Genomic DNA, 27,954 nt, shown 5'->3' with positions numbered 1-27,954 from the left:
AAAATATTGCCAGAAGTTCTGGGGTCACTCTTCCTTGGCACTTGGTCAGTTGGTAAATCGCGCACTCTGGTGATGTATCGAGGTGCACGGCCATATCTTCTGAATACGAACGGCAATTGTCCTCACTGCATATCACAGCAAGTAGAAGCGCAATGTCCTCACTGCATATCACAACAAGTAGAAGCAGCAATTGTCCGCCCTGCATATCACAGCAAGTAGAAACTGGAGAATGAGTTACATTTATGTTCAGAAATTAACAACAAAAGATGCATCTTTGCGTGTACATGTGGGATTCCCTGCTTGCTCTCACACCCTCTGTCGTGCATTACATAATGTGCTGAATGCATTAAATAAAAACGCTCATGTACCCGTATCATGCTTGAAGATAGAACACATGCATATTGCTAACAAATAATGCATCATAGGAAATGTGTAAGATTAGTTCATTGATATGGATGGCTTTGATACGAGCCTCGAATGTCTGTTAGTGCTTTGAAGTTGGATCAGTGCAGTTCTCATCCTTAAATGATGGGCCATTCACCACGCCAGCATATCAGGTACCAGTCACTCCTATTCACATAAAATGGCTTCTAAGCATAGGGACCTCTGGACGATTTTCACAGAGTGGTCATAAAGATACTGGCTATTTTACAAAAAAAAAAATAACTGCTACTGCCCTTGGGTGTGATGTCAACGACACCATGGCCACTCGCCTTAACCCCTTAAGTTCCAGGCTATTATGTAACTCTATGCAAAAAGGACGAGTATACTCGTCATTGGCACTTATTAAAAGGGGCTGCAGTGCCATTATTGTGTTGTGAATACATTGCACATAAAATGGGAGGTGTTTTACAATTGCATTTCCACTGTGGCTGCAGATTGAGCACCTCACCCAGTGCTAGACAACATATTTTCAAAAGCGTGACACTTCATGTATCTGCACAGAATGAAGGACTAAAATGCACCACAGTTGATATTCTCCCAAATTTGAAACAAATTAAGCAACATGTAAATAAGACCATAAAAGAAAATTAAGAGCAATTCTGGTTGACTTGTGTAATGAATCTATGGTGTTTGAAAACTAACTTTAATAGATGTTATCTTTTTTGTTGATTACCCAATGATATATTGGTTATTTGTTTTTAATGTGATTTGTGTTACACTGTTTGATGTTATATATACACAACCATCAGTTGGAACTATATTAATATAAAATAAAATAAATGAAACTCACTTTGTGCATCCCATTGGCTTTGCTGGAATCACACCTTAGCGTTATTGTCCCAAACATACCAAACGCTCTGCCTTAAATGATGTGGAAGACTAAGAACACAAATTGTTAGTCGAGGAGTGGTATGAAAGGGCTGCAAGACAGACTAATAGAGACTCTCTTTGGAGATCATTAGATGAGAGGAACGGAGACCCAATCATCACTGAGAGTTTCATCACCCCCCAAAAGACAAATAGTGGTCATTCAAGGGTGTGATTGTGGCGGGTGAACAAAAAGGCCTGAACAATGCCTGAGGAGTCATTTATTGACTTGGACTTATTGGGTGTCTTTTGATGATGTTACAGGGACAGGCACTTTGCTCTCTGTTTCATAGCAGATGCAGGTGAGGGAGGGACTCACTGATGCAGACACTGGGCCTAATTCATGGATTATTTTGCACGGTGCAAATTGGCTTTTCACTGGTGCAAAGTGACTTTGCACTGCCAACAAACACCCTGATTCATGGAACAGTGCAAAGTGTCTTTTTGCCGTGCAAAGTCACTCTTAACTCCAAAAATACACTTTGCACTGCTCCATGAATCAGGTTGGAGCTGTGCAAAGTGTATTTTTTCCGTGCAAAGTGACTTTACTCATCAAAAAGACACTTTGCACAGTTCCATGAATCAGGTTTTGTGTCGGCAGTGCAAAGTCACTTTTCAGCAGTGCAAAGTCAATTTGCACCATGCAAAAACTTCCATGAATCAGGCCCAGAGACTCTACGGAGCAGTTAGGAAGGTCGGATTATGGACAGCTCACAGCAATAGTGCTTCAACAGGAGAACAGCTGCAGATCCACAAGCACCTTCATCGGGAGTGGCACATCTTTCTCTTACTAAGCCCCCTTTATCCCCCACCTCTAAGCTGTGGCATCCCCTCTCTCCACATCCTTCCATGTGCAGGCTTAATATTCCATGGTTCTACTAGTATCTTCATGATTGCACCCTGTCACTAGTTTCCCGTGTATTGCTGTGCTCTGTTGCTTCTCAGCTAGGTCTGCACTAAACTAAACCCGTTGCAAACAAACTTGTCCAGAATAATCAATGCTCACTGTACCTTAGAAGCCACGTAGAAACCCGGCCTTGACTAATGCAGCGCTTTCTTACTCCACAGGTGGACAGGCCGGGGAGTCTCTGCTAGCCCGCGCCCGATGCTATGGGCACCTTGGGCAGAAGAAAACTGCTATTTTTGATTTTAATGCCATTCTGAAAGAGGAGCCCGGAAATGTGCAAGCACTTATCGGACGGGCCTTCATGTACCTGGTCTTTAATCAAGAGAAGGTGGGTGAAATGCAGATGCAAAATGTCAATATTTTCAGTGCAGTTGCTAGATTTATTTAATGCAGTTTTTCTAAAGCAAACAAACAACAACTTTCAATGATCCTTTCATTAGACCAACATAACATGTATTTCTAACTTCCCTATGTCCTTCCTATGCTTTTCATTTTAAAAAAAAAGCATTCCACTTTTTAAAATCAGTTTATAAACAACCACAAAGTCATATATTTCAATAACTTTGCACATTTTTGAATTGCTCACCATAACAACAAAGGGAAGAAAGAAAGAAAAAGAGAGAGGGAAGAGAAAGAGAGAAAGAAAGAGAGAAGGAAAGAAGGAGAGGAGAGTATAACAGAGAGTTTCATCAGTACTTCCAATGCATAGTTTACGGTCCCGAATACAAAACATTGATCACCCTCTTCCAGTGTCAAAGAATTGTCATAAGTAAGATCAACGCCATGATAGAATGGTCACTATTCTGCGTGTCATGCTCCCACAGAACATGACTTCACGCTCATGTGTCCTGCTCGCTCTCTGCTTCTTCGTCCCTCTCCCAGCTCCACTTCTGCTCTATCCGTAGCATCAGACGCGCCCCACTGATTGCTGCCTTTCGCTGTCTCTTCTTTTACCCCTTCAGGGGTATTTGCCTTGTTCCAAGTGTCCATGGTCCTGCTGTCACATCACACAAGGGTCTTGTCCATTATTCTGCTCACATTGGGAGCTCATTTTTTCCCCTACCTATTTGGGTTCACCCGTTCATGGGGACAACCTATTATCCCTGCCTTTTCCCTCTCTGAGAACATCTCTGCAACACCTATTTTTTGTTTTGAAGGCCTCTTCACCTTACTCTGTTTTCACTCATGACCCAATCCGGCCTAATGCACTTGCCTGTCTAAAGTATCACTATTTTGAGTGCCACTTTGGTCAAATAAAATTGAAGCATGCGTGGTTCTAGACCCATGGTCTTCCGAGCCATGTTATGCTTTTGGGCCTCATTATGAATTTGGTGGTGAAGTTAAAATGAGAGGTACTGTGATCATCAACATTTGTACCACACTGCCAAATTCTGGCTTTGGTGTTGATATGAAGGAAACACCTCCAGCGTTTTCCTGGTTATTTCGGCTCCATGTTACATCTTTAAAGAAGAGATGTGCTTTATTTTGTAAACAACTTACGAAAGACAGCATGCTGTTTTGCATTTTTTGTAGAGATGTGCTTTGTTTGGTAAACAACGTATGAAAGACGCCATGCTGTATACCATTTTTTGTAGGGATGTGCTTTGTTTTTAAAGCAACCTACGAAAGAGAGCATGCTGAGTTCCATTTTTTGTAGAGATGTGCTTTGTTTTGTAAACAATGTATGAAAAACAGCATGCTGTGTTCCATGTTTTGTAGAGATGTGCTTTGTTTTGTAAACAACGTACGAAAGACAGCATGCTGTGCTCTATTTTTCGTAGAGATGTGCTTTGTTTTGTAAAAAATCTACGAAAAACAGCATGCCGTGTTCCATTTTTGTAGAGTTGTGCTTTGTTTTGTAAACAACGTACGAAAGACAGCATGCTGTGCTCTATTTTTTGTAGAGATGTCTTTTGTTTTGTAAACAACGTACGAAAGACAGCATGCTGTTTCCCATTTTCTGTTCAAAAATGCTGGGCAAATCTGTGAGGGATTCAAATGCAGTGTGAGCTTTTAAGCCGTCCACCACGTAGCATGTAAGGCTCGTGCATTTTTTAAAAATATTCTTTGGAATAGTGCTCTCTCTGCGGAAATGTGCTTTTCAACACAATGCCCCTGACTTGGTCAGTGTCTATGGAAATATATGTAGACCCTAGTTCACGTTTGCTCATGATTATGCATACAACATTATAAACATCACTTTGTTGATTGCAACTAGATGGCTGATGCAAACAGATTGATTGAACGACTATTGAACTTGAATCTGCTCCATTCATTAGTACTCATTGAAATATTAGCAGCCATCTCACATATAACTAAAAAAGGATTAGCTGTGCAGAGTGCATAATCAGGAAGACCGAGTAGACTGACGTGCAATAGTCACGCCTGGAAGATGCCAAGCAATTGACCATGATAATCTGTGCATTGCTGGAGAAATACTTGAAAATGCATCACAGCAATCTTAACCGGAATACAAAAGGCCTGTGTCACAAGTGAGATTTGTGTTGACAGAGGCCGAGAAAAATCAATGAGGATCCCAATATTATTCATAACCCCCACTGGGTCAGAACGTGGACCCAGGCAAAGTGATCAAAAGTAACGCCAGGTCATTGATTGAGAGAACTATTGATTAACAGGCGTCGGGTTTGGCTGCCATTTAGTTTGAGGTTGTGAGGACACATGCATTGATCGATTGCCAGAAGCAAAGAGTTAAAAAGGCGGGCTGTTAAGTTATTACTGTTCTACAGGCGTACAACGGCCTGCATGTCATAGGTATACATTTGAAATCCAAAAGACTGAACCAGATCAGCCAGAGGTGAAACGCATAGGTTGCGAAACAGGGGCGAGAGTGTGGACCCCTGCGGAACATTAGTGGAGAACGTTTAGCCATTTCAAAACGGTCCTGTGAAAGCCCCGCTGGGAGAGTGGAAATGGAGATTCAAGTGATAAACCACCCACAAGCTGCTAATAAGCCCAATAGTACATAGTCATGTTTCTGGTGCAAAAGGCTGGCAGTTGGCCTAATTTGGATATGTACAATGCCTTGCTGATGTGACTCTGAACTGGCGGTGAACTTCCAGTGATGGTTACTAGATGGTGGTGTGGCATGTATACTTGGCTCAAACAGATTGTTATATATATATATATATATATATATATATATATATATATATATATATATATATATATATATATATATATACATATAAGATGCACATTAATAATGATTGGACATGCACCCTCCCATGCCTGGATTTGCCCAGTTGCACACTTGTAATTGAAATTGGTTATTTATACCGCACTTAATACCCAGAGGTTTCCAAGCACGGACCCGGGGATCAAACCTCTGTTGCTCCACGTCATTTTGTTTCCAAGGCGAGAGCGTTGCTCTTGAGCTATCCTCCCGAGAGCAAAATGGTGGAAATATGGCATCACAGCAATGTGTGCATCTCTGAAGCACACACATTCGGAAGCCTTTTGTGCACAGGGTGCATCGATTTTCCACTCATATAAAGGTGGTTTGATGGTGCATGACTTAAAACATATTTCTGGACCTAGCACCATGGTTTGGAGACAATAATAATGGTAGCGGTAGCGGTACCGTTTCTATGAGAGTGCAGATCTAAGGATGTAGGAGGGATTTCGCTAAAGCATTGCTACTGCATTTACCCTAAACACTGCATGTGGTTGCAACCCATGAATCCAAGTAATAGCAAAAACATGGGAATGAAAATGAATGCATGTTTGCACTGGTGCTGGTAGCACCCATCTTCCATGGGATTGAAAATGAATGCATGTTTGTACTGGTGCTGGTAGCACTCATCTTCCATGGGATTGAAAATGAATGCATGTTTGTACTGGTGCTGGTAGCACTCATCTTCCATGTGATTGAACATGAATGCATGTTTGTACTGGTGCTGGTAGCACTCATCTTCCATGTGATTGAACATGAATGCATGCTTGTAATGGTGATGGTAGCATCCATCTTCCATGTGATTGAAAATGAATGCATGTTTGCACTGGTGCTGGTAGCACCATCTTAGATGGGATTGAAAACGAATGCATGTTTTTACTGGTGCTGGTAGCACCCATTTTACATGGGATGGGAAATGAATGCATGTTTGCACTGGTGCTGGTAGCACCCATCTTACATGTGATTGAAAATGAATGGGCGTTTTTACTGGTGCTGGTAGCACTCATCTTCCATGTGATTGAACATGAATGCATGCTTGTAATGGTGATGGTAGCATCCATCTTCCATGTGATTGAAAATGAATGCATGTTTGCACTGGTGCTGGTAGCACCATCTTAGATGGGATTGAAAACGAATGCATGTTTTTACTGGTGCTGGTAGCACCCATTTTACATGGGATGGGAAATGAATGCATGTTTGCACTGGTGCTGGTAGCACCCATCTTACATGTGATTGAAAATGAATGGGCGTTTTTACTGGTGCTGGTAGCACCCATCTTGCATCTTATTGAAAATGAATGCATGTTTGTACTGGTGCTGTTAGCACCCATTTTACATGTGATTGAAAATGAATGCATGGTTGTGCTGGTGCTGTTAGCACCCATCTTACATGGGATTTTAAATGAATGCATGCTTGTACTGGTGCTGTTAGCACCCATTTTACATGAGATTGAAAATAATGCATGTTTGCACTGGTAGCACCCATCCTATAACGAAACCCCTCTTCGAAAAGATGACAGGGAAGAAGAATAATTGGGGAGTGCAGTACATTCCGAAATCTCTACGGGCTTTTTCTTAGATTCTGGGAATGATGTCTTCTCAAATGCATATTTGCTGTTGGTAATTGCTATCTTGCTTCTGTCTTATTTGTTACTGTTGGGCTATAATATGCTCCATAATGAGTTGGACTTGTTGGACAAGTTGTGGATGTGGCGTAGGCAATGATGTCACATTCCTTATTTCATGTGGAATGTGAACCCTGTTTCAGATTCCGGTTTGGTATTTTAACCTATCACCTGAAAGTCCCATAATGTGTCGTGACTGTTCTACTCTAAATTCTTTGAAAAAAATGAAGTGCAGCTAAACACTTTATATGTTCTACGAAATGTTTATTTTTTTTATTTTTTGTTTGCTTTCTGCTGTACGAACTTCCTATTCATCATGATGTTTTAAATGGTACTTTCCCAAGTTAAAACATGTTTGTAAATCAGGCCCAAGAGTTCCTGTGGCTGGAGAGTGACTTGTAGTTTGATTTCCATTCAATCTCAGAAGAAAACAAAAACAAAACATGTTCACCAAAAACGTGTGAAAGAAAAGTGCTGACGGGCTGAGTTTCTGATGACAGAGTGCCCCCATCTCCAGTTGAGGTGCATCACATTAACCAGTGATTTTGAACAACAGAGACATTGGGGACTTCATGACCTCTGCGAACATGCCCCATTCAATTTGGAAAATGTTTTTCTTTACGTTGTGGGACTTGTAGTTCTTGTTTTTCACAAAAGAAAACCAGGACTACAAGTCCCGGAATGTAAAGAAAAACTAAATCTGGACTGGCCTACCAACTGCGCATTGGAATGTGTCATGTTGACATGTTTGACTTCCCACTGTGCACAGCCATACGGAGGAACATATCTAGAAAAGTAAACAACACCCCTTTTTCCCGATTCGGTAGGTAAATAACTTAAGAATCGGAGGTCAGATGACCCCAAAGAAAAAAAAATAAAATAGAAAAACAAATCAAGCCTGAAGGAAAAGTGCTCTACTTAATGAAGCAAAAATGATTGTGCTGCAATGATAATGCGACTTCCCTTTGCTCTGTCTCGTTTTCCTTGGCAAGCGCTAAGTGTTTACCAATTTACAGAAAAAATATCAAGAGGGGAAAATAATTGTAGCTTGTTTCATAATCTGATGCTCTGCGGATGAAAGCGGGGACTCGATCCAGCGTGTGTTTGGAGATAAGGACCGTTAATATAAAGTTGTTGGATTGGACGCAGCCTTCCCTCGGTTTGATTGCCTGTTTGTTTCCCCCTCCAAGGTCTGTGTGCAATTAGGGTGGATGCACTGCACATGGAGAAGTAGCCAATTAGGTGGGTCGGCCTTGCATCGGCTAAAAGCCTGCCATTCTCAGACTGCAAAATTATCTGTCAAAGCCAGAAGTAATAGCTGTGCGCTGGATCTGGGGCTTTGATCTGGAAAGCAGAGGTTCTCTGATACGTGTCTAGGAGGCTGCCAGATCTTCAGTCGCTCTGGGTGTTCCTTCCAATCCGGCTCGTTTATCTATCTGGGGTTCTCATTGGGGCAGGCATAGATGTTCTGACCCCCAGTGAGGACCACTTCAGCACTCTTAAATTGAACTTTAGTAGTTCACCTACCCCCTACCCACTGCCCCTCCCCCAAAAAACCCAGTGCGCTCAAGTTTCCCGATGCCATGCGTGAGAACGCCAGCCAGCCCTGCCCATTTGCCTTTGAATTCTGTGGCCTACTATTTTAAATGCCTGAGAATGTTTTCCCCTGAATTCCATGAAAAATCGGGACTGGGTGGCCTTCACACACAAGGAGAGGTAAGGGTACACTTGAGAACCCTCAAACATCCACAATATGGTTAATCTGTTTTTTCTTTGTAATATGATGGCTAATCCCCCACACTAACGTGAGATGGGACTTTAGATTCTATTAAAGACAAGCAGGCAATTATTATGCATTTCAATCTTTACTCTGAAACCACAGCAGCAAAGAAAAAAACTTTTACAAACAAACAAGTTTGAAAACAGAACTAAATAGAGTTCAATGTCAATGCAAGGGGGGACTCCCCAATCCATCATGGAGGACAGGTCATGCCCTGCAGGAGACCAATGAGCAGGGACCCTTCCTTATATAAGTCTATTACTCTAAACCCAACTCCCCTTTCTGTAGCTGTCTTGAACCAGGCGTGCACTGCACAGATCAGATGATAAACAATGAAGGCAAATCCAGCGAAGCTCTCGTACCACGCACTCCACAACTTGTAACTGTGAGCCACACTCCTGATCAGAACCTCAACTCGTAGCTGTAAGAACAACAAGCAAGAAGGGTGGGTGGATGGGTAGAACAACAAACCAAAGAATGTTCTTTCTTGAAACACCTGTGTACATGCGTGTCATAACTGTCATATCATAACATATCAAGGGTGGGATAATAATCGCCTTCTTGTCTTTAATAGAATCTAAACCCCCATCTCACGTTAGTGTGGGGGATTAGCCATTCTATGACAAGACAGGAGGCTCATATTATGCAAGTTCGAAGCCCTTGCATCTCATTAGTACAACATGATCAATACAATAGAGACAATACAATAAAATAATAGGAGAAGAAAATGTTTTAAATACTTTCATTAGATCAATCAGCTGATCAGAAGAGAATTGCCCAAGACAAGGCTGCCCGAATAACAGTCTTATAAGGCATGGCCAAATCCACTGCAAGAAAAAACAACTGGAAGATGTGCCAATTCCAGCGTTCCTTACAGGCCACCAAAACCAACTGGTTAAAAAGAGGGGGGAAAGAACTGATCACTAAACAGTTAAAATGATGTCGCTCACAAGAAGAAGATACGTATCCGCATACACATCCATATGTGCACTCTGCCAATGGCAGGAAGCGAACCCAGGTCCCTCTGCATGGTAAACCTGCAGCCTCCTTTAGCCATCTTGCTTTTGTGCAGAAACAGAAGCCTTCCTTATACTTGCCCACAATTAAGGGCCAAGTTAAAGCAGAAACAATATACCTATATACATATATAAATAAAGAAAAACATAGAGCCTTTTCAACATAAAGAAGGTTACAGGTGCACGCTGTAATATGTTCACTGAAAGAGTCATACCAACAAAAAGAGGGCCGTGCACCTCCATTAAAATTATAATTTAATTTAATAACACTTCCCAAAATGTTTATGTATGAGGATTGGCTCAAACCACCAACCTTTCAGGTACAAGTCACAATGCGTATTGGCTGCGCCACAGACATTGATTTGGTAAAACATCAAAGAAAATAAAGAAATGAAATTAAATGAAATGGGGAGCGTGCTGTAATTACACTCTGTATTTACATGACAGGAGCGTGGGGAAAGAGAGGGCGGGCCAACCGCCAACACAAAGCCACCTGCGCGGCTTGGAGCAGAAGGGCTGCTTGGCCCCAAATATAAAACAAAACCCAGCCGCACACGCAGACTGGAACACTAAGCCGCTCAGAGGGAATGGAGCAAGAGGGCCGCTCGGCGCCGCCCTCCAAACCCTCGCTACTTTGCCGGAGACCCACGCGCGTCGGCCTGAAGCTAAAGCTCCTGACAGGCCTGCGCGCGTTGGGTAAAACATCAAAGAGACAATATAAACTTAATGTTTAGAAAGTGAAACCCAGCAAGTTTATATAATGTAGACCAATAAACTACACCATATAAACATATTAAATTAACAGTTTGATAATTATTCACCAGCATGCAAAGCACAACTAAAAGGAGTTACTTAGCTTTGGTGTCAGCAGCAAAGAAAGAGGAGTTGGGTTTAGAGTAATGGACTTATATAAGGAAGGGTCCCTGCTCATTGGTCTCCTGCAGGGCATGACCTGTCCTCCACGATGGATTGGGGAGTCCCCCCCTGCATTGACATTGAACTATATTTAGTTCTGTTTTCAAACATTTTTGTTTGTAAACGTTTTTTTCTTTGCTGCTGTGGTTTCAGAGTAAAGATTGTAATGCATCATATGAGCCTCCTGTCTTGTCATAGAATTGGTTGTTTATAACACGCTTAATACCCAGAGGTTTCTCAGCACAGACCGGGGAATCAAACCTGTGTTGCTTTGTGTCATCTTGCTTCCAAGGAGAGCATGTTGTCCATGAGCTATCCTCCCAAGAAGAATTGGGTGTAGAAGGATAAGTGGTCTTTTTTAATGGCTTTTTGGAGTTGTGCATCAACTACTTGTAATCATTTGGTTTTAGATCTATTGTCCAAATCTGTCATTCATGAATGTTTTTGTGTATGTTAGTGCATCAGCATATGACGTTTCCTTTCAGTAATCAGCAGTTCTTCAATGTGATGGACAACTGACCTAGAAATCATCTTTGACAGTTTTCAACAGGAAGGCCCATGTTTTAAGCCAACAGTGCCAAGACAGTGTTTTAGCCTTTCTGAGCCACTGTCCTAGCAAAATATCACCCATTTAATGAACACACAATTATCTAAGGATGTCTGTAAAGGCCTGTCTGTCCTTCTCAGCCCACCCTTTTCTAAAATTCAGCATGGGGGATGGGGAAACATCCTCTTGGGAAAGGATGTCTCAGCCACTTTACCCACACATCCAAATCTTCAGGCTGTCTGAATGAGTTTACATGATTCAATGTTATAAATGCTTTTATGTTAGCATGAGTGTTGTGAAAAATGAATTGATCACCAAGCTGAATGTGCATTATGTACTTATTGATGCATGTTATTGTGGAAGTACCCGCATACTGGTTGTTGCTTCTATGTGTTCTGTGCTGGGGGCGTAGGGGCATTTGTGTCCATATGGGAGATGCATGTGCCCCTGGGGTTAGGTTGCAGTTGCTGAGCAAGTGATATTTATGTTTGGTTTAGCAGTGTAGATTTCTGTTGTTTGATGTGTATAGGGAGGGTTTTTACATAGGTGTGTGTGGCATCGCTTCTTCTGTGTATAGTGCATTTGAGCATAAAGAAGAGAGTGTTAGTGTTGGGGTACACAACTCATATTGTCAGCAAACCATGCAGGGTGCCAAGAAACAAACTACAGTGGGGCTTAATTAAACTAGATCATAAAATTTAACTAGAGCAAACAATTCATACAGTGCTAAGTAACAAAATACAATGGGGCAATTGTTAAATTATAATTTCTCCGATAGAGCCACCATTCTCTGAAAATATCAGCTGGAAGGCCACCATACCCGGACCACGGGGAGGCCAATGGCCAGGGCCCACCACATTCCCTCCAAAACACGATCCAGCTGCCATTGCAAACCCACTCTGTTCCTCCAACTACCAGAATCCTGAACCCCACACCCCATGCCTCCCAAGACCCCAGCAACAACACAAGGTCTGCACCACTGAGCCAATATCCCACGGTTTTTAGTGGGGAGAATGGCCAACACCCAATACCCACCTGAAACACCTTCAGCCTGCCAGCTATGCCACAATGGGTTTGGCCAAAATGCTGCACCATCATCCCTTACACCAAGGCAGCCCAGCTCACAGTCTTCTACACAAATCGAGAAGTGGCAAAAATAATAATTTGTTTGTATATACTTCTTTAATATAAAGTGCTTTACATAGGACATATTTCCATACATTACTATTATTACCCAATCAAAATTTGTACTAATTTATGGACCTCCGAAGGATGAAAGACTGAGTTGGCCTGGCCAGGATTGGAACGTGCAGATCAAACACAGATCACAGTAATAAGTGGTTAACCCATTGAGCCATCTTAGCAGCAATATGATATGATATGATATGATATGGTATTTATAACACGCCTATACACAAGTGTTTCAGGCGCGACGAGGCAAGGGAGGGGAACAAAGGGAAGACAGACAACGATCCTACTAGGCCAGGTGTCATTCAGATTGCCCAAGTGCATGGGAAGGGGGGAAAGGAATAGTGCGCGGGGTAAGGGAGAGGGGAAAGTGCAGTACATGGGAAGTGGAATAAATAAGATAAATAAAACACATAAAATAGCCAGCTGGTGGCAAGTGCAAGGAAGTGCAGACATAAGTGCTGGAGGGGGACTGAAGGGATACAGAAAAAACGGTCCCCAAGTGCAGGGGTTGCCAGGGAGGCAGTGCAGGCGGGCAGTGAACAGGGCCTGTGCCAGAGATCAGAAAAGGGTGGCCAGGTAACCAGTGCAATTTAAGTCAGGAATTCAGCAAGGGAGGGGAGGAGAGAAAGCAGAAGCAAAGAGGAAGGTTTTGAGGTGTTTCCGGAACCGGAGATGGTTCTCCTCGAGTTTCAGGGAGGCAGGAAGGCTGTTCCAGAGAGAGGCCCCTGCCGAAGAGAGAGATCTGCCACCAACTCGTTGCTTGGAGAAGCGACTGATCCTGAGGGAGTTGGAGGCAGATGAGCCAAGAGCTCGGGAAGGAAGATATTTAGGAAGAGAGAGTTGCAGGTATTGCGGCCCCATGCCCCAGAAGGCCTTGTGTACAATGCAGAGGGTTTTGAATTTAATCCTCGCATCCACTGGGAGCCAGTGCAGCGATTTCAGTCCGGGAGAGATACGATCCCTGGGCTTGAGGCCAAGGACAAGTCTCGCAGTCCTGTTCTGGATAAGTTACAGAGGGCGGAGAGTGGAGGCAGGAAGATTTAGATAGAGGCTGTTACAGTAGTCCAGCTTGGAGAGGACCAGGGCTCTGGAGACAGTGAGCTTTGGGGGGAAGGAGAGGAAAGGAAGAATACCTCTAAGGAGGTGCAGCTGGTAGTGTGACTTCTTAGCGACGCCAGAGATGTGAGGGAAGGAGAGTGCAGAGTCGAAGATGACCCCAAGGTTTTTAGCCTTGCAGGTGGGAGTGGGAGGAGAGCCAAGAGAGGCCGGCCAGAGAGCTGCAGGGAAGGAGGGAGTGAGTGTGCCGATGAGTAGAATCTCAGTCTTACTGGCATTAAGGCAGAGGTCATTGGCGGCACACCATTCCTGGATGGCAGGAATAACCTGATCCTCCCAATGCCCCAGCCCCCTCAATACATTCACAGATTCAAGGGTCAATGACCACATAACAGCTCAACATGTGTAAACAATGTGGGGTACATTTTAAGGCCTAACAGAAATTGTCTTCACCAAAAACCGTATCAAACAAGGCCACAACAACGGCTGTGCTTTTTGTCCGCTTGGCACATGTCTGATGAGATTCAAACCCTGCCACCCAAAGAATGGCTGCATTTGTTTTATTTCATTTAAACCATAAGAAAATTGACCTGCATTCAGAATGGCTACAATTGCTGTTCTGCCAAGTGAAGACTAAAAGCTGCGCCCAGCAGTCAAGACGGCATTACAATGAGCTATTTCTTTCATTTTAAACACTCCAAAATGATGCGCTCCATTGAAACATAGCCCTCCTCATATATTTCATTTGAGTGCCTAGAAGTAAGGCAATACATCTCCAGAGCAGCGTTATGTTACTGATAAAATACCTGAAGATCAAAGAATTCTGTGTTTACATTCAACCCAGCTTTTTGTTTTCTTTTGCGGTGAACCATCGCGCTCCAATTGCATGAAGCAAAAGAAATGACATGGAGTTTTGTTTTGCCTTGTCAAGATCAAATACATTCTTGGCAGCATCTCTCTTTGTCCAGAAATTGACCGTATCTATAAAAGCCCATCAGGAGGTTAATTATAAGGAACTGTGTGCGGCAGAAAATGTATTTGTGAACTTGGCATGAAAAGGAAATAAATACACGTGCAGATCTGCTTTTGTGCAGATCAGGAAAATGCTGTTTGAAAACTAAATATTAAATTACACCCTGTGCATGCACAGAAACCTGATTGTATATGTGGGTGGAGGGGCTGCAAAGCTATGTATATTATGCTCTTTCCCCCCAAAAGACTTAAATCAGCCTGGCCTAGGGCCAGTAATTCCAGTCAAACCAGTATGGCAGGAAGGCTTGCCACCCACATTCGCAGCTACAAGTGAACTGCTGCTGCGAGGACATGTGCTGCGACTGACACTGTGATAATGTTAGTGTTAGGGGGATAAGGAACACCATCGCGATTAATATCAGTTGTTGTAAGCGGGAATGGCTTTGATCTCTGCAAAAATGGGCGAGCGTTTCAGTGGAAAATTCCCTAAGGGTTTAGGACTGATGTGGGACAAGAATAACATCTTATCTTGCCGTGCCTTCTTGATATTCACATCCTCCTGAACCCCCTTTGAATTGTTACTTAGAAGCCCATCATGTCGCTTTCCTCTAGTCATATCCTTTGTTGATGGAGTATCCAGAGGCCCCGGCTTCTGAAAAGTGGGCCGCTTTTTAATAATTTGAGAGGCCCCCTACCTGTCAGTGCTGGGTAATCCTTCTTCCGTTGGTAATAAGTCATTCCTGACTTCCCTTATCTCAGACAGTTTTTCTTTAGTAATTGCCATTTTTGCATTCAATTTTAAGAAAATTGGTTCCAGCTTCATTGGCGGCTTAACTTGGGCTGGCTTTAGAAAAATTGGAGCAATCTTCAAAGCAGGTTTCACTGTCTCAGTTTGACTCCCCACAGTGTACTTCTGGGGTTCTATTTCAATTGTGGAGGCATCTATCCAAGGTGAGGATCCCTGAGCCTTTCTTAATGAATTATTTTGATCCTTACTTTCTTCCATCCTTAAGTTTTTCTTTTTTGCTTGCCTTTTCCCTTGGATTTCCCACTGGGGGTCTTTTAGCTGATGGATAAAGTGAGATGTTGCACTTGTTTGATTTTTCTTCTGATTTTTTCCTCCTTGAACTTCCTTAACCTGAAGCTCCTGAGTCTCTTCCGACTCTGAAATCACTTCTAGGTGCTGTTGTAATCTTTTCCGTTTTCTTTCTTTGTCTTCCCCTTTGACTTCTTTTTCATTTTTTGCAAAGATTGATTCAGCCAATCATTTAAGCAAGGGCTGATTTCATTCCCCTGCTCCTGCATTGAAATATGAGCAGCCTCCTCAGAGTCCACCAGTTGAGCTAACCTCATAAATTCATTTAGTGTTGAGGTAGACAAGGGAGTATCATCAATTTGTGGTAGATTGAATTAGTTAAAGGTTGATGTTGGAGGCAGCTTGGGCACATAGTTTGTGGATTTTTGCCTAAGTCTTGATGACATCTTACATTTAGCATAGATAAAACCTCCTTTGCATCTTCCCAATTGGCCGCCAAAAGATCTATTTTTTGTGATTGGTCTGTAAACTGTTGGCGGAATTCAGTAATAGTCTCCCTAAGTGACTCATTCACTGCTGGTTTTAGAGCCACCAGAGAGCTGTCACTGATTTCTAGATCTTTAGTAATTTCCAATAAGAAGCCTGAATGTTGTTGGACTTCTGATTTAATGTTCTCATATACCTTAACAAATGAACTCAAAACGAAATTAAGTGCGGCCATCAATGAGGTTTTCGGTTGCTCCTGGGATGGACTATCCCCCTTCTGCGCTCCTACCAAGATTTACAGGTCGTTCATGTCTGATTTTTCACACAAATCTTTAGCTATTTTAGAGACCTCCATTAGAGCGGAGATCACATTGAGTTCAAAGGTAGAGTCTAAATTTAAGGGATGATCCGTATTTACCAAGTCTTCATCCCTCAGATCAATCATGGGAGCCTCCACCAAACGGCCCTGTGGACACAACATAGGTGGTATCTGTATTGCCTGTGTGTCTAAATCTGTTTGAATGTTCTTTACTGAATTAAGTTCTCAGGGAAAATAGTTCAGAATTGTGTTCTTAATTGAAGTCGACATCAAAGTATAGTCTTGGTTCATAGAGGAACAGTGCTTCTGAGACAGACCCTTAGAGTGGGCTCACCGAGCTCTCCATACGTAGTGATAGTGGTTGTAACCAAACGCGAACCACAGGGTTGCTTATCATCTTTGGGGAAGATACTTAGTTTATCGAAAAAAGCCCCCCCAGGAGGCGTTGTAAAAATCAATTTATTTACCCATGCCGGGTTTTTATTTCAACCATTAGGTTCTTCCATTTCTGGTCCTCCAAAGTCCATTCTCACAGGTATTCCGTAGGTTATAGGCTTTTCTTATGACGTTCAGATATTTTGGTATTTTTATTTTGTTTAAATACAGTTCATTAGTGACCTTCTTCTTTCACTTTCTTTGAGATTTTAAAGTTAATAGACGATTTTAAATCCGTGAACCAACCGAGAAAAAGCCATACGGGTAAGTGCAGGTCAAAGGCGTAAAGCCTGCAGTCCCCACGATGCCTGCCGAAGCTCTCCGAAACTTTCTGAGCACAGCCGAGGGCTCAGAGGCCACCCGCCCGGTGAGTTTAACAGTCAAATGAGACTGATGTAGGATTTCTTACCCCGCCCAAGCGCTAGCTGAAAACAGCATGTTTTCCTTAGTTAGAGTTAAATGACAGTGACCCCCAAAAATCAGGGCAGGTTTCACAAAGTAGCCATTATCCCAGTGTCATATGGTAGAATGGTCAAAATACGACACGCGGGGTCCGGACTTGGAGTTTTCACCTTTTCTTTATTTACAAACGCTTATCACATCCGCTTACCTTCTTTTGGTTTCAGCGTTCAACATATGCCTTCAACGTGGCCCCGAGGCATAGTCGAGAGCCGAGGCCACTCTCTACCATGAACTGCCACAGACTGCAGCAACTCTCACTCAGCTGCCTCACTATGCAGCCCGCTCCGTGGATATGCTGAGTTTTTAAAGACTCTTTGAACACAAGTAGCTCCTCCTCCTTAGCAGTGAACGTGGGAAAAAGACTTCTGCCACAAACTGCAGAAACTCTCACTCAGCTGCCTCACTCAGTGTAATAATTGTGGGTTCTGCTAGACTAGCAGTCAGGACTGCGGAAAAGGACAAAGGAAGAGAGTGAAGGCCAGGGATGACCCGGATGTTTGATTTCCTTCAGCACCCCTCTCCCAGGAAGCTCTTTGTTGCAAACCAAGCCTGGGAGAGACAATTCAGCTGTGGGGGTTGGCAGGACCACCCGCACAGTGACCCATCTAGCCCATTGATTTAAAAAACTTTTGGACATTAAGACATTTTTCCCAGCACCCTAAATAAGCAATCATTTGATATTATGCCAGTATTTCATGGGATTTTTGGACAGTCATAAAGAGACATAGTGCATGTTTCTGGCACTTGGTGAACTGGAATGGCAGGAAAAATGCATTTCAGTGTGAATTATAAATGGCACAGACATGGAACTCAGTGAAAATATGCCAAATACTAGTGGGCATGTGTGTAGCTATTTGCAGAATTTGAAATATTATACTTTTTTGAAAATTACGAAATTGTGCCAAAGGGCGATGCAACATCACACAGAGTTGGCAAAAGGACTGTCCAATTCATTGTCACATATGGAATCTGCATATCTGCCTTTTATGATGGTGACTAGTACAGATTTGAGGTTTTGTTCCATAACTCATTTTGGTCAAGAAATAGGCTTTGTGAGACAAAGGAAGTCATAAATGCACCCACATAAAATGATGTCATTTCCCCTGAACCAATCAGCCCAGGGGGAGGAGGGAACCCAGGGAGACTGCCCTATCCCAGCAGAGGGGTAACTCCAGAGTACTACCCCCAGATTGTAAAATTCTAGGATGTCACTTTGCCTATATAAGCGGGAGACAGAAAGACACAAGGAACAATCACTGAAACCCAGACCCAAAACCAGATCCAGAGACTGCCATTTCATCTACAAGAAGCCTCTGAAATCCATTCAAGATCCAGGAAAGCAGAACCATCCCTCTATCCAGGCAGAACCACACATCCAGATCCAGGCATAACCAATAATCCAGGGAGAAAGGAGTAAAGGCAGCTCAGCCCATCTAGGAGAGCCCAGTGACCAGACCTTGCCCAGCTGACACCATTCAGGAGAGCCCAGCTGTCCCAGTAACCAGATCGCTTGGCCCACTGTCCCAGTGACCAGAGTCCTGTGCCCCATTGTCCAGAGACCTCGCTGGCTGTCCAACCTACCTAACTCAAGCTTACCTTTTAAGTATCACATCACCCAGTCCCCAAAACTGCATATCCCAATCTTTTGACGCTTGCATCCTATTAAAATCCCATCCAAACTCCCAAAGTGCCAGTGCCATCTGTTTACCTTTTCCCTAGCAGAATCTGTTTTAGCCTATGTCTGTTAGCATATTCCTTTTATAATTTCTTCAGTTATCCATAGCCTGTTAAATCCTTAGTATCATTTTGCTATTAAATCAATTAATTCCCCTATAAAGAGATTCACAGTGAACTGGTTGCTATTCGAAATCAACCACCTCATGTCAAGTGCCTGTCTTTAATAATTATAGTCCTTAAAATATAGTCTCGGTAGAACTAGTCATTGTGCTAATAAAACCGAAATTCCTGTGTATTGCACTTTTCTATCAATTCCGAGTTGCATTCTACCCATAAAAAGCCCAAAACATAATCCAATAAGATTAATTCCTTTCCCTCAGAATTCTATCTGTTATGTACCTGTGTTTCTGATCCTAAAAACCGATTTCCAATTTTGACAGCTAATCCCCTTTTCTTAGTTGCTTGTCATTTTAAAACCTGTGTGAAAAACCAATTGCAATTCTGCCGCAAGTGTTTTATTCTGCATTGTTTTCTTCCCAAAATCGATTTTCTCAGTTGTGTTCACATTGCCTTGGTGCCCTATTCAGTAGTCTTTAAGATTCCTTATCTTCTAAGTGCAGCCACACGAATGTCTGTCACAGCTCTTCCACTGCAATTGTAAACTGAGATACAAGTAAAATCCGAGTATGCCATTTTTCTCTGTTTGAAGGTTTTCAATTGTGTTTCTGGCCTTCCATCTTGGGGTGGAGGGCTGAATTTAAAATCTGATTTTTCCCTTTTCTTTCTGACTCCTTGCCACTGCTTTCCATCCACAAAGAATGTTGTTAGCAGGTGGTTGGGGGAAGTGTTGCTGGGTGAGTGCATAACTTAATTGTCATTTGTCATTCTGAAGAATGATTTTGCTTCTGCTTTCCATCGAAGGTTTATGTAGATTATGTTAGGAAGTTGAATTAACTGTGTTATAGGAGTGTGTCTTTGTATTGCCACAACAGTGGTGGCTGCTGCCCTATTATTTGATTTTGCTCAGATTTTTCATTGAATTCTAAAAATAAATAAATATTTCATTGTTACACAGCAGCCTGTTTCATGGTTCATTGCGACACATGGTATTTGTCAAGGTGGGTGTGAGACGGGTTGGGGCCTTCTTAAACCAAGAACCCAGGGTTCAAATAAAAATAAAAAAGTGTTTTTATTGTGCACCACCTTCATTGTCAGTGGAAGAAGTCCCTGGCTGGAGTGTGCCGCGTCATAAAACCGTTACAACAAGGTTGAGCCCAACCACCACCACTGTGCAAATGTGCACCTTTCTGTCAGATAAGAAGATCTGAGGTCATGTTTTTGTTCCCAAAATTCTATTTCCTTTTATCCAAGTCAACCATGTGCTATATGTCCCCTTTCATTCTCATATGGGTATTTGGAAGATTATGATAAGAAATGCTGTTTAATATGTGTTCTACTTATTGATCTGGTACTTTGCTCAGTAAAATAAATGTCTGTATTATGAATAAAATCTATACTTGAAGTGATTCTGATTCCTTTAGTAATATATATATATATTTTTTTAAAGACAGTTTACAATATTTCTTGCCAAGAAAGTACAACATTTTACCTCTGAAATTAGTCTTCCTATTAGGAAAGGGTCACACTCAGATGAAAACCAATGACTTGTTTCTTATGAGAGCACCAAGGCAATGTTTAATTGAGAAACACTCAGAGGGAGAGAGCAGGGGAGATAGGGAGAAAGAGGGAGGCAGTGGGAAAGAGAGAGGGGGGAGAAAGACACATAAAGAGGAAGAGATAGAGACGCAGTGAGAGGGACACACAAAGAAGGAGACAGAGAGAGGTGGAGAGAACAAGAGACAGAGAGAGAGAGAGAGAGCGAGAGAGAGACTAAAAGAGAAAATAGGTTAGGAGAAGAGAAAAACAGCCCTTATGATAGAGGGAGTGTTGGTACTGGACTGCACTAACCTAGACAGAGAGAAAAGAGCTATCTTGCATTTTCCCTCTCTTCCCACTAACCTATGACCTCACCTCTCTTTCAGATGTACCAGAGTGCCTAAAGACATTACATCACAGTCAGCTTAAAAGTGTTGCGCAGTATAAATCCCTGTGACGTAGCAACATATATGAAAAGCAGTCATTGTTAGGATAGGAGAAGGAAGTTGTCAGAGAAAGCACCTGCTCCACTATTAAGCTGATTTAAATTATAGACAAAAGTACTTTCTTGAATAGGATTTTGAAGGAAAGCAGCACACGTTATGTTAGAAATGAGAAAATCATCTTAGTATTTGAGCAACTACTTTAGACTGAGGATGTGGGGTGCTATTGCTTCTTCTACTTGCAAAACGAGATGATTCACCAAAGAGCTAGACAGGTATTTTTCTTAGTCTTCGGAGACCCTTGCTTTCACCTAGGCAGTAGTTATGCGGAATGCAGGATCCCTTGCAGAATGTCCATATGCAATACTGTTACTGCATACTGCTTTCTTAGCCGTCTCTGGATATTATGGTTGTATCATCCCTAGGAGAGTAAAGTATGTGAAAGGTTTGTATTTCAGAAGTATATGATGGGATATTTTAAAAAAATACCTCATGTAATTTACTAAAACAATATTTCCTTCACTATTTAAGGAATCTAAAAGCATCTTTGACTGGAGAAGCTCATGCCCCTGCGGTCCCTGTGAGACAACAATAACGAAATGTTAATGTACTGTTTTTCACAATGTGCTTCTCCCCTGCAAATCCACTGCATCTTTTATGGCTGAGAGTTCTGGGAACAGGTAGTGGATCCCTTCACTCCCTGGACCAACATGTTTTCTTACCTAAATAACATATAATGTGTACCTAAACATGTTGGTGGAGATAAGCTTATGGAGAGAATACTCAGGTTAGTACATCCTTCTTTGGTAGATCAGTCACTTTCGAGTGCAGCTCTTGTATGTTGTATGCCATCTCTCTTGATCTCAGGTGCTTAGAGAGCCGCAAGCAATTCTACGAATATCTTTGTTTTGCACTTGGCCTACGTAGGTTTTAGCATATTTGCTTGTACATTCTAATGTTTATATTGTAGGTATAAATTTACCTATGGAGTGGAAACTAATTCCTCTAAGTAAACAATGTGATCACATGCTACCCGCAATTAGCACTCGTGTACATGGTGACAGCTCTGATGCCAGCACATGTAGTGCTTGGGCAGCACATTTGCAAGGCAGTTTGAGGCATCAGATTAGTCTCTTCTGCCTTTTGCACACTGCAAAAGGAACCAACAAGCGTTGGCAACGCCGACAGTTTCAGCTTTCGTGTAGGCTAAGGAAAGGCACATGCCAGGCAGAGCCGTAGTGGTTTTAACTGGCCATTGGTGGTAGCAGGTGCAAAATGGTATGATTACTTGGTCATCTAAAAGCAGTGCCTAGCCAATGCCCAATATGTATTCCAAGCGAAAACGTTTGGCTTTGCCAGTACTTGTTTTTAGCTGGATTTTAGTGAAGGACAGGGTTAGACCTTTTAAAACGAGTGGCTGCAGGCAGACCTGGATGACATTTTTTTGTTTACACCAGTAGCAGGTTTACAACTGTAATTAAATAATTGAGTGATTGCAAGTTTGCTGGTATGCTGGCGGTTCTGCCAGGATACCAGCAAACTGTATTTCCGTTACTGCTACTTGGTCCGTCGGAATTACCGACAGACTCTAATTGGTAGAGGTGGAGTAAATCCCCATTTTCTAAGAGTCCATTGGCAGGAACTGGGTGGGAATGGCCATAGGGACTAGCATGGGCACTCAATGGGTGGGCAAATAACCAAACAACACTTACAAGCTGTGTCTCCCTCCTCATATGCCATTTTTGCCTATCTGTATTCTAAAGCAATACTTTTGGATTATAGGTGTTGCAAGCACCTAATAACCCAAACTAACAATTGCTTGTAGTTTTAGTATCTCTGAGCGGCCTTTTTGTAAGCCTAAAGTCAAACTCATCCTAAAACTCATGTCCTCAGAACTCCTAACAAGGCATGTGGAGAAATGAGGGCCCTTTTTAGGCAGCCACCCACCGTTCACTTGTAAGTCCACAATCCCTTTTCACTATGTTGGTTACATGAGATGGGTGAACCGATTGAGTGAGCGAGGAAGAGGGGGGAAAGAAGAGGAAGGGAGGGAGATAGACAGGATAGTATTATGTATTGTATCATGTCATGGGCTGTTTTCAAAGGTATACAATGTTTGCAATGTTTTATAATGCTTGTGATGTCTTGGTGTACCTCTGACTTGTTATGATGTTTGCCATTTTTTTCTGTGACCAACACATAACTTTCGTCCATGTAATCTGTCATCCATGTGCCTTTGGATGGACCTGGTAGTCAGTTATGGAGCAAACTCATTTTGTTTTAAAGCAACTTCCACTCTATTTACTTCATACAAAAGCATTTCCAGTTTAGTTATGGCTATTCGTTTTCTTGTGTCGAGGCAGGACATTTTCCCTACAAGGACTGGGAGTGTTGAGTCTGTATGTGGGGATTAACAAGCTGTCTTCCAATTATCTTTCAAGGGTGAACCTTCTCTATGCACTGCTGCTGTCGTGTCGGTGCTTCGCCTGTTAGTCAATCCCACTTTTAAATCCTAGATGCTGGTGCTGATGTTATTGTGAATGCTGTTAACCTTGGAGTCTTTCCTCATGTAGTGAGGCCTGTCTGAAGTCAGCATCTCCATGTGTGTTTTAAAGTGTGTTCTGCTATATTTTCTGGATTACAACACAGCCTTGAGACTTGTGTTGGTGATGTGGCCAGACCTGATGTAGGGCGTATGCCCTCAACTTATGAGAGCTATCTGGAGTGGGCATTAATTCCTGTGCTTGCAGTTGTACTTAATACATTAGAAACACAACTCTGATGTGAGGTTTGCACTTACCATTGCAGCGTTGCAACTGAGGAACTATTCATTTATGTAGTAGATCCCATAATGGAGGCAGCGATTCTTGTTAGTTTTGTCTATTAGGTGGTGCTAAAAGCGCTACCTATAACGCCACAACTATTGTAGTTAAAATAGGAGCTTTAACATGAGTTCTTGAAATAGGGGATTTGAATGTAGGTTTGTGATGCTGTTCAATGCAGGTTGACATATCAGGATGGATTTATGTAGTTTGGCTATGTGTTGCACCCATTTAACACCCATCGTTAAGTGAAATCTATAGGTTTTTCCTCGCGTTCCCACACATTTTGCCTCCAACCACATCTCTTTTTGCACTCTTTGGCTGAATTTCTACTATGTGGTGAATTTTTCACCCATTGTTACTTTCAAAATGGCGGTCACCATCTGTTAATGTTATTTAAAAGTTATTTTACTTGATTTGATTGATGGGTTAAAATATTTTTACGGCAGCTTTTAAGTTATGTTACACATGTTACAGTGTTTTTCATTAAAATTAAGCAATCTAGTGTAAGAGTTACCTTTTGGTGTACATTGGCTTGGAATGTACATATAGTCACTTGTGGAGGACTGGTCAGCGTTTTTGATGTAACAAGCACCTAATTGGCTGTGCAGCTAGTTATGTGATTGGATGTGCAGTGTGTGTTTGTGCGACAGGTAAGCAATTTTGTTTCTGGTAAGTGTTGGCGACATGTCCTTTGAAGGTATTTCGATCCTCCTCTGCAGGTAAGGCATTAGCATGTACCTGCGCGCCGCAACATGATGTTTAGGCCAGTGCTTCATTACCTTTTTTTAAACAATGGAGACCGGGCTGTACAACATCTGCATTCAGTGTGGGCAGCTAGCTGCTAGCCTGCGCTCTATGCATTGATCACTGCCTGCGCAGCAGGCCCTTTACAGCAAGATCATTACCATGTCAATCTGTATAGGGCAAGACTCCACCACACGGCACAATCAGACTTCCAGGTGTTTAGACCCTCGCGTCTATAGAGCAGTCAGGGGAGCATGCAAAGAAACAGACACCCCAAGCTTCCTCGGAGAGAAATCACTGTGGCAGATCACCCTTGTTAGATTAACTATGCACATCGGTAAAAAGCCACAAGGGGAGGCGCACAATTACCTTTTCTTGTGAACAGCGGCAGCTTGGTAGAGCTTGTTGCTTGCATTGAATGTGTATATATTTGCAATTCGGCGACTTTGGAATAGCCGGCAGATGTCCCGACAAATCTCCATGAGTCTGCGAGTTCTCAATGTGATGAAATCCATGATTGGTTTCTCCATGTTCGTTCCTCTTGCTGCTGGAGGGCCATCTTCATAGGGTAGTAGTATTCGGGTGAGTGCATGAGGATAGCATTGAAGTGAGGCATTGAAAATGGCATTTGTGCATATTTCTGAACATTCAGAACTTGCCAGGAGTGAGGTAGCAATCTGTGGTTGAATTGATACCAATTAAGAGTATTGTGGGCTTCAAACTAGGCTGAACACTTACATTAAGGTGCATTCTGTTGGTAACAACCAATTGAACCTTTAACTCTATGTAGTCTCCAACTTTACTCTACATTTATTAATCCCATAGGCATAGTGACGGCAGGCTAGATTCGCCATACTCGGCCTGCCCCTGTTCATTACACAAACTGTAATTGCTCTGCAACTGGGCCATGAATCATTCTCTTTCCACGTATGCAACAGAGTCCCCAGCTTTGCTCTAGCAAACTTGGTCATACACTCGGATATTAACTCTATATAGGAGCAAGTTGGCCCAACTAGACAAACCACTTGCCTCCTACAAAACTGTTGATATAAGCTGCCTCCAACTCTCTAGAAACTAACGTCATGATTAGTCTCATTTCCTACAAACAATATGCATACCATAAAGACCTTTTGTTATTTTGTATGGTAGGGTATTGAAAGCAGTGTCATTCCGAGTGACTGTGGGCCCGTTATAATTTTCACATATTTTTTTTTGTCTTTAACAGAGCCAAAAATATAATTTGGTCAGCGTACATACTTTTCTGACTAGCTCATCGATTGGCCACCGGACATCTAATTGCATTTGTGGACTCCCTACACAATGTTTGTTGTGTCATTACCGTGTAAGAACGAAATGGGGGGTTTCTATGGCATTTTTTAGGAATCTGGTTTTGCTGTGGGAGAACTTAAGCATATACGTCTCCAACTTGATGGCAATACATTTTTCCAAGTCAAGGTGCGAGGCTTACATTCATTTGGTCGGACTATTCAAAGGGTTAATTCCTAGATCCTAAATGTGAATTTTGACTTCTAAAACACTGAAAGGGCCCTCGCCCATTTTAGCGCAAAGATGTAACCCTGCTGTCATTATGGCAAGCCAGCACCATACCTGTTTTAATTATCCATTTAAATGTGCACAACCTTCATGAGAACAGTCGTAGCCCCTTCGCTGCCTCCACCTGTTCACACCCCTTTCCTCGCACACTTAAGTTCTGCGCCTCTCCTCACTAAGCACATGCTTTGCATTTAATGACGTGAAAAAGATCCATCTTTTTTTTTAAGAACACATTTTATAAATTTTTCTTTAAAGAACAACACTTAGTCAATACATTCTAAGCATACAGACATACTTAATGCACGGTTCATACGTTTAAGCATTGTATGGGTACTTCTACGTATTTCGGCCTGTAGCCTTGTGTTATACATACAGTTCAGGTGGTCTCACATGTTTATCAAGCCTTGTGCGTTACAGATTAGTGTCTCTAATTTTACTCCCATCTTTGTCAAATCTTCTGCGCCTTTCCGGGGCAACCTCTGGTGGTGTGTACCCTGATCTCCATTGCAATACATGCATCCACATCTGCCACCCTTTGCTCATATTGTGGAGCGGAATTTGAGCCCCACAGTTGTGTCAAGTTCCTTTTAGCAAGTCCTGTGGCCGCTGAGAATGAATGCTTTTCGAAGCGGGACATCTCAATGTCCACATCCACTCTCAGTATCAACAATTTGGGGTCCGTGGGTACCACTCGGCCAATGACCGTTGAGAGTCTGTCGCAGCATTTCTGCCAAAAGAGTTGAATTTGTGGACAATCCCATAGGATGTGGAAGAAGGTTCCCCTCTCTTAGCGACATCTCAGACAGTTGGGGTCTGTTACTTTCCCCCATTGATATAGCGTCTCTCTTGGGTAGCATATCCTGTGCAGTATTTTAAGTTGAATCAGTCTGATTCTAGCAGAGATGGCTGTTTCTCTCATTAGGGCTGTGGTCCAGTCCTCTGGTTGCAATGGTCCCATGTCTTTTTCCCATTTGGTTTTTAGGCTACAGAGCTCTGGTGTTGCAAATGAGGAGATTGCGTTGTACATTGTGGAGGTTATTTTAACATCTATTCGGTCTAGAGCAATATTTCTCTCAATTGCTGTGCATTCATGCATATCGGATAGGTCTGTCACGTGTGTTGTAAATGCATGCAGCATTTGCCTATAGTGGAAGTGCTCAGTTAAAGGTAGGCCAAATCTATTCCTTAGGGTCTGAAAGGACACTATTTTACCATCCTTTGTCAAATCCCCGATCCTGGTTACCCCAGCTGCTTCCCAACTTGCCCACTCTGGAAGCTTGTTGAGCTCTGGTAGATGCATATTCCTCCACAGGGGCTTGCCCGGTGTAATCTTCCCCTCCCAGATAAGGAGTTTATGTGCGTCCCTCCATATCTCTGCTCTATGAGCAGTTGTTTTGCTAGGAGTTGGACATGTTATGATCTGATAAAGACTCTCCAGTGGGGAGAACCCGTGTCCTACCTATGTATCCACCCAGATGTGTGGGAGTTCATGATTGTTGTGTAAGATATTGTTTACAACTGCCATCTGGGAGGCCCAGTAGTATGTTTGCAGGTGGGGGAGTCCAATACCTCCTTCCCAGGTGGAACCTTGCAAGGTGCTTAGGGCAATCCGCGGATGTCTGCCTCCCCATAACAATTTCCTGAGTATCCTGTCTATTTTGCGGAACTCTGAGTTGGGTATATGTAATGGTGCATTCCGGAGAATGTATAGGAACTGCGGGAGGGCCAGCATCTTGAACATTGATGCTCTCCCCAGTAGAGTAAGAGGGAGAGCCATTCAGTGTCTCACATAATTCGCAAATCTA

At 42.6% G+C, this 27,954-nt stretch overlaps 1 protein-coding gene across 1 annotated transcript in view; it reads left to right on the top strand.

The window, feature by feature from the left end:
• The window catches only part of TTC34 (tetratricopeptide repeat domain 34), a 680,889-nt gene that overhangs the window by 333,070 nt on the left and 319,865 nt on the right, over positions 1 to 27,954 (top strand). The window contains exon 5 of the mRNA XM_069610218.1: positions 2,380 to 2,546. Within this exon, the coding sequence (XP_069466319.1) occupies positions 2,380 to 2,546 (167 nt within the window). The remainder of the gene's footprint in view (positions 1 to 2,379; positions 2,547 to 27,954) is intronic.

Source organism: Ambystoma mexicanum, chromosome 8, assembly GCF_040938575.1.
Source record: "Ambystoma mexicanum isolate Mex_15411 chromosome 8, UKY_AmexF1_1, whole genome shotgun sequence".
Lineage (NCBI taxonomy): Eukaryota > Metazoa > Chordata > Amphibia > Caudata > Ambystomatidae > Ambystoma > Ambystoma mexicanum.
The sequence above is the reverse complement of the archived record's forward strand: the minus strand, read 5'-3'. Positions and strand labels throughout refer to the sequence as shown.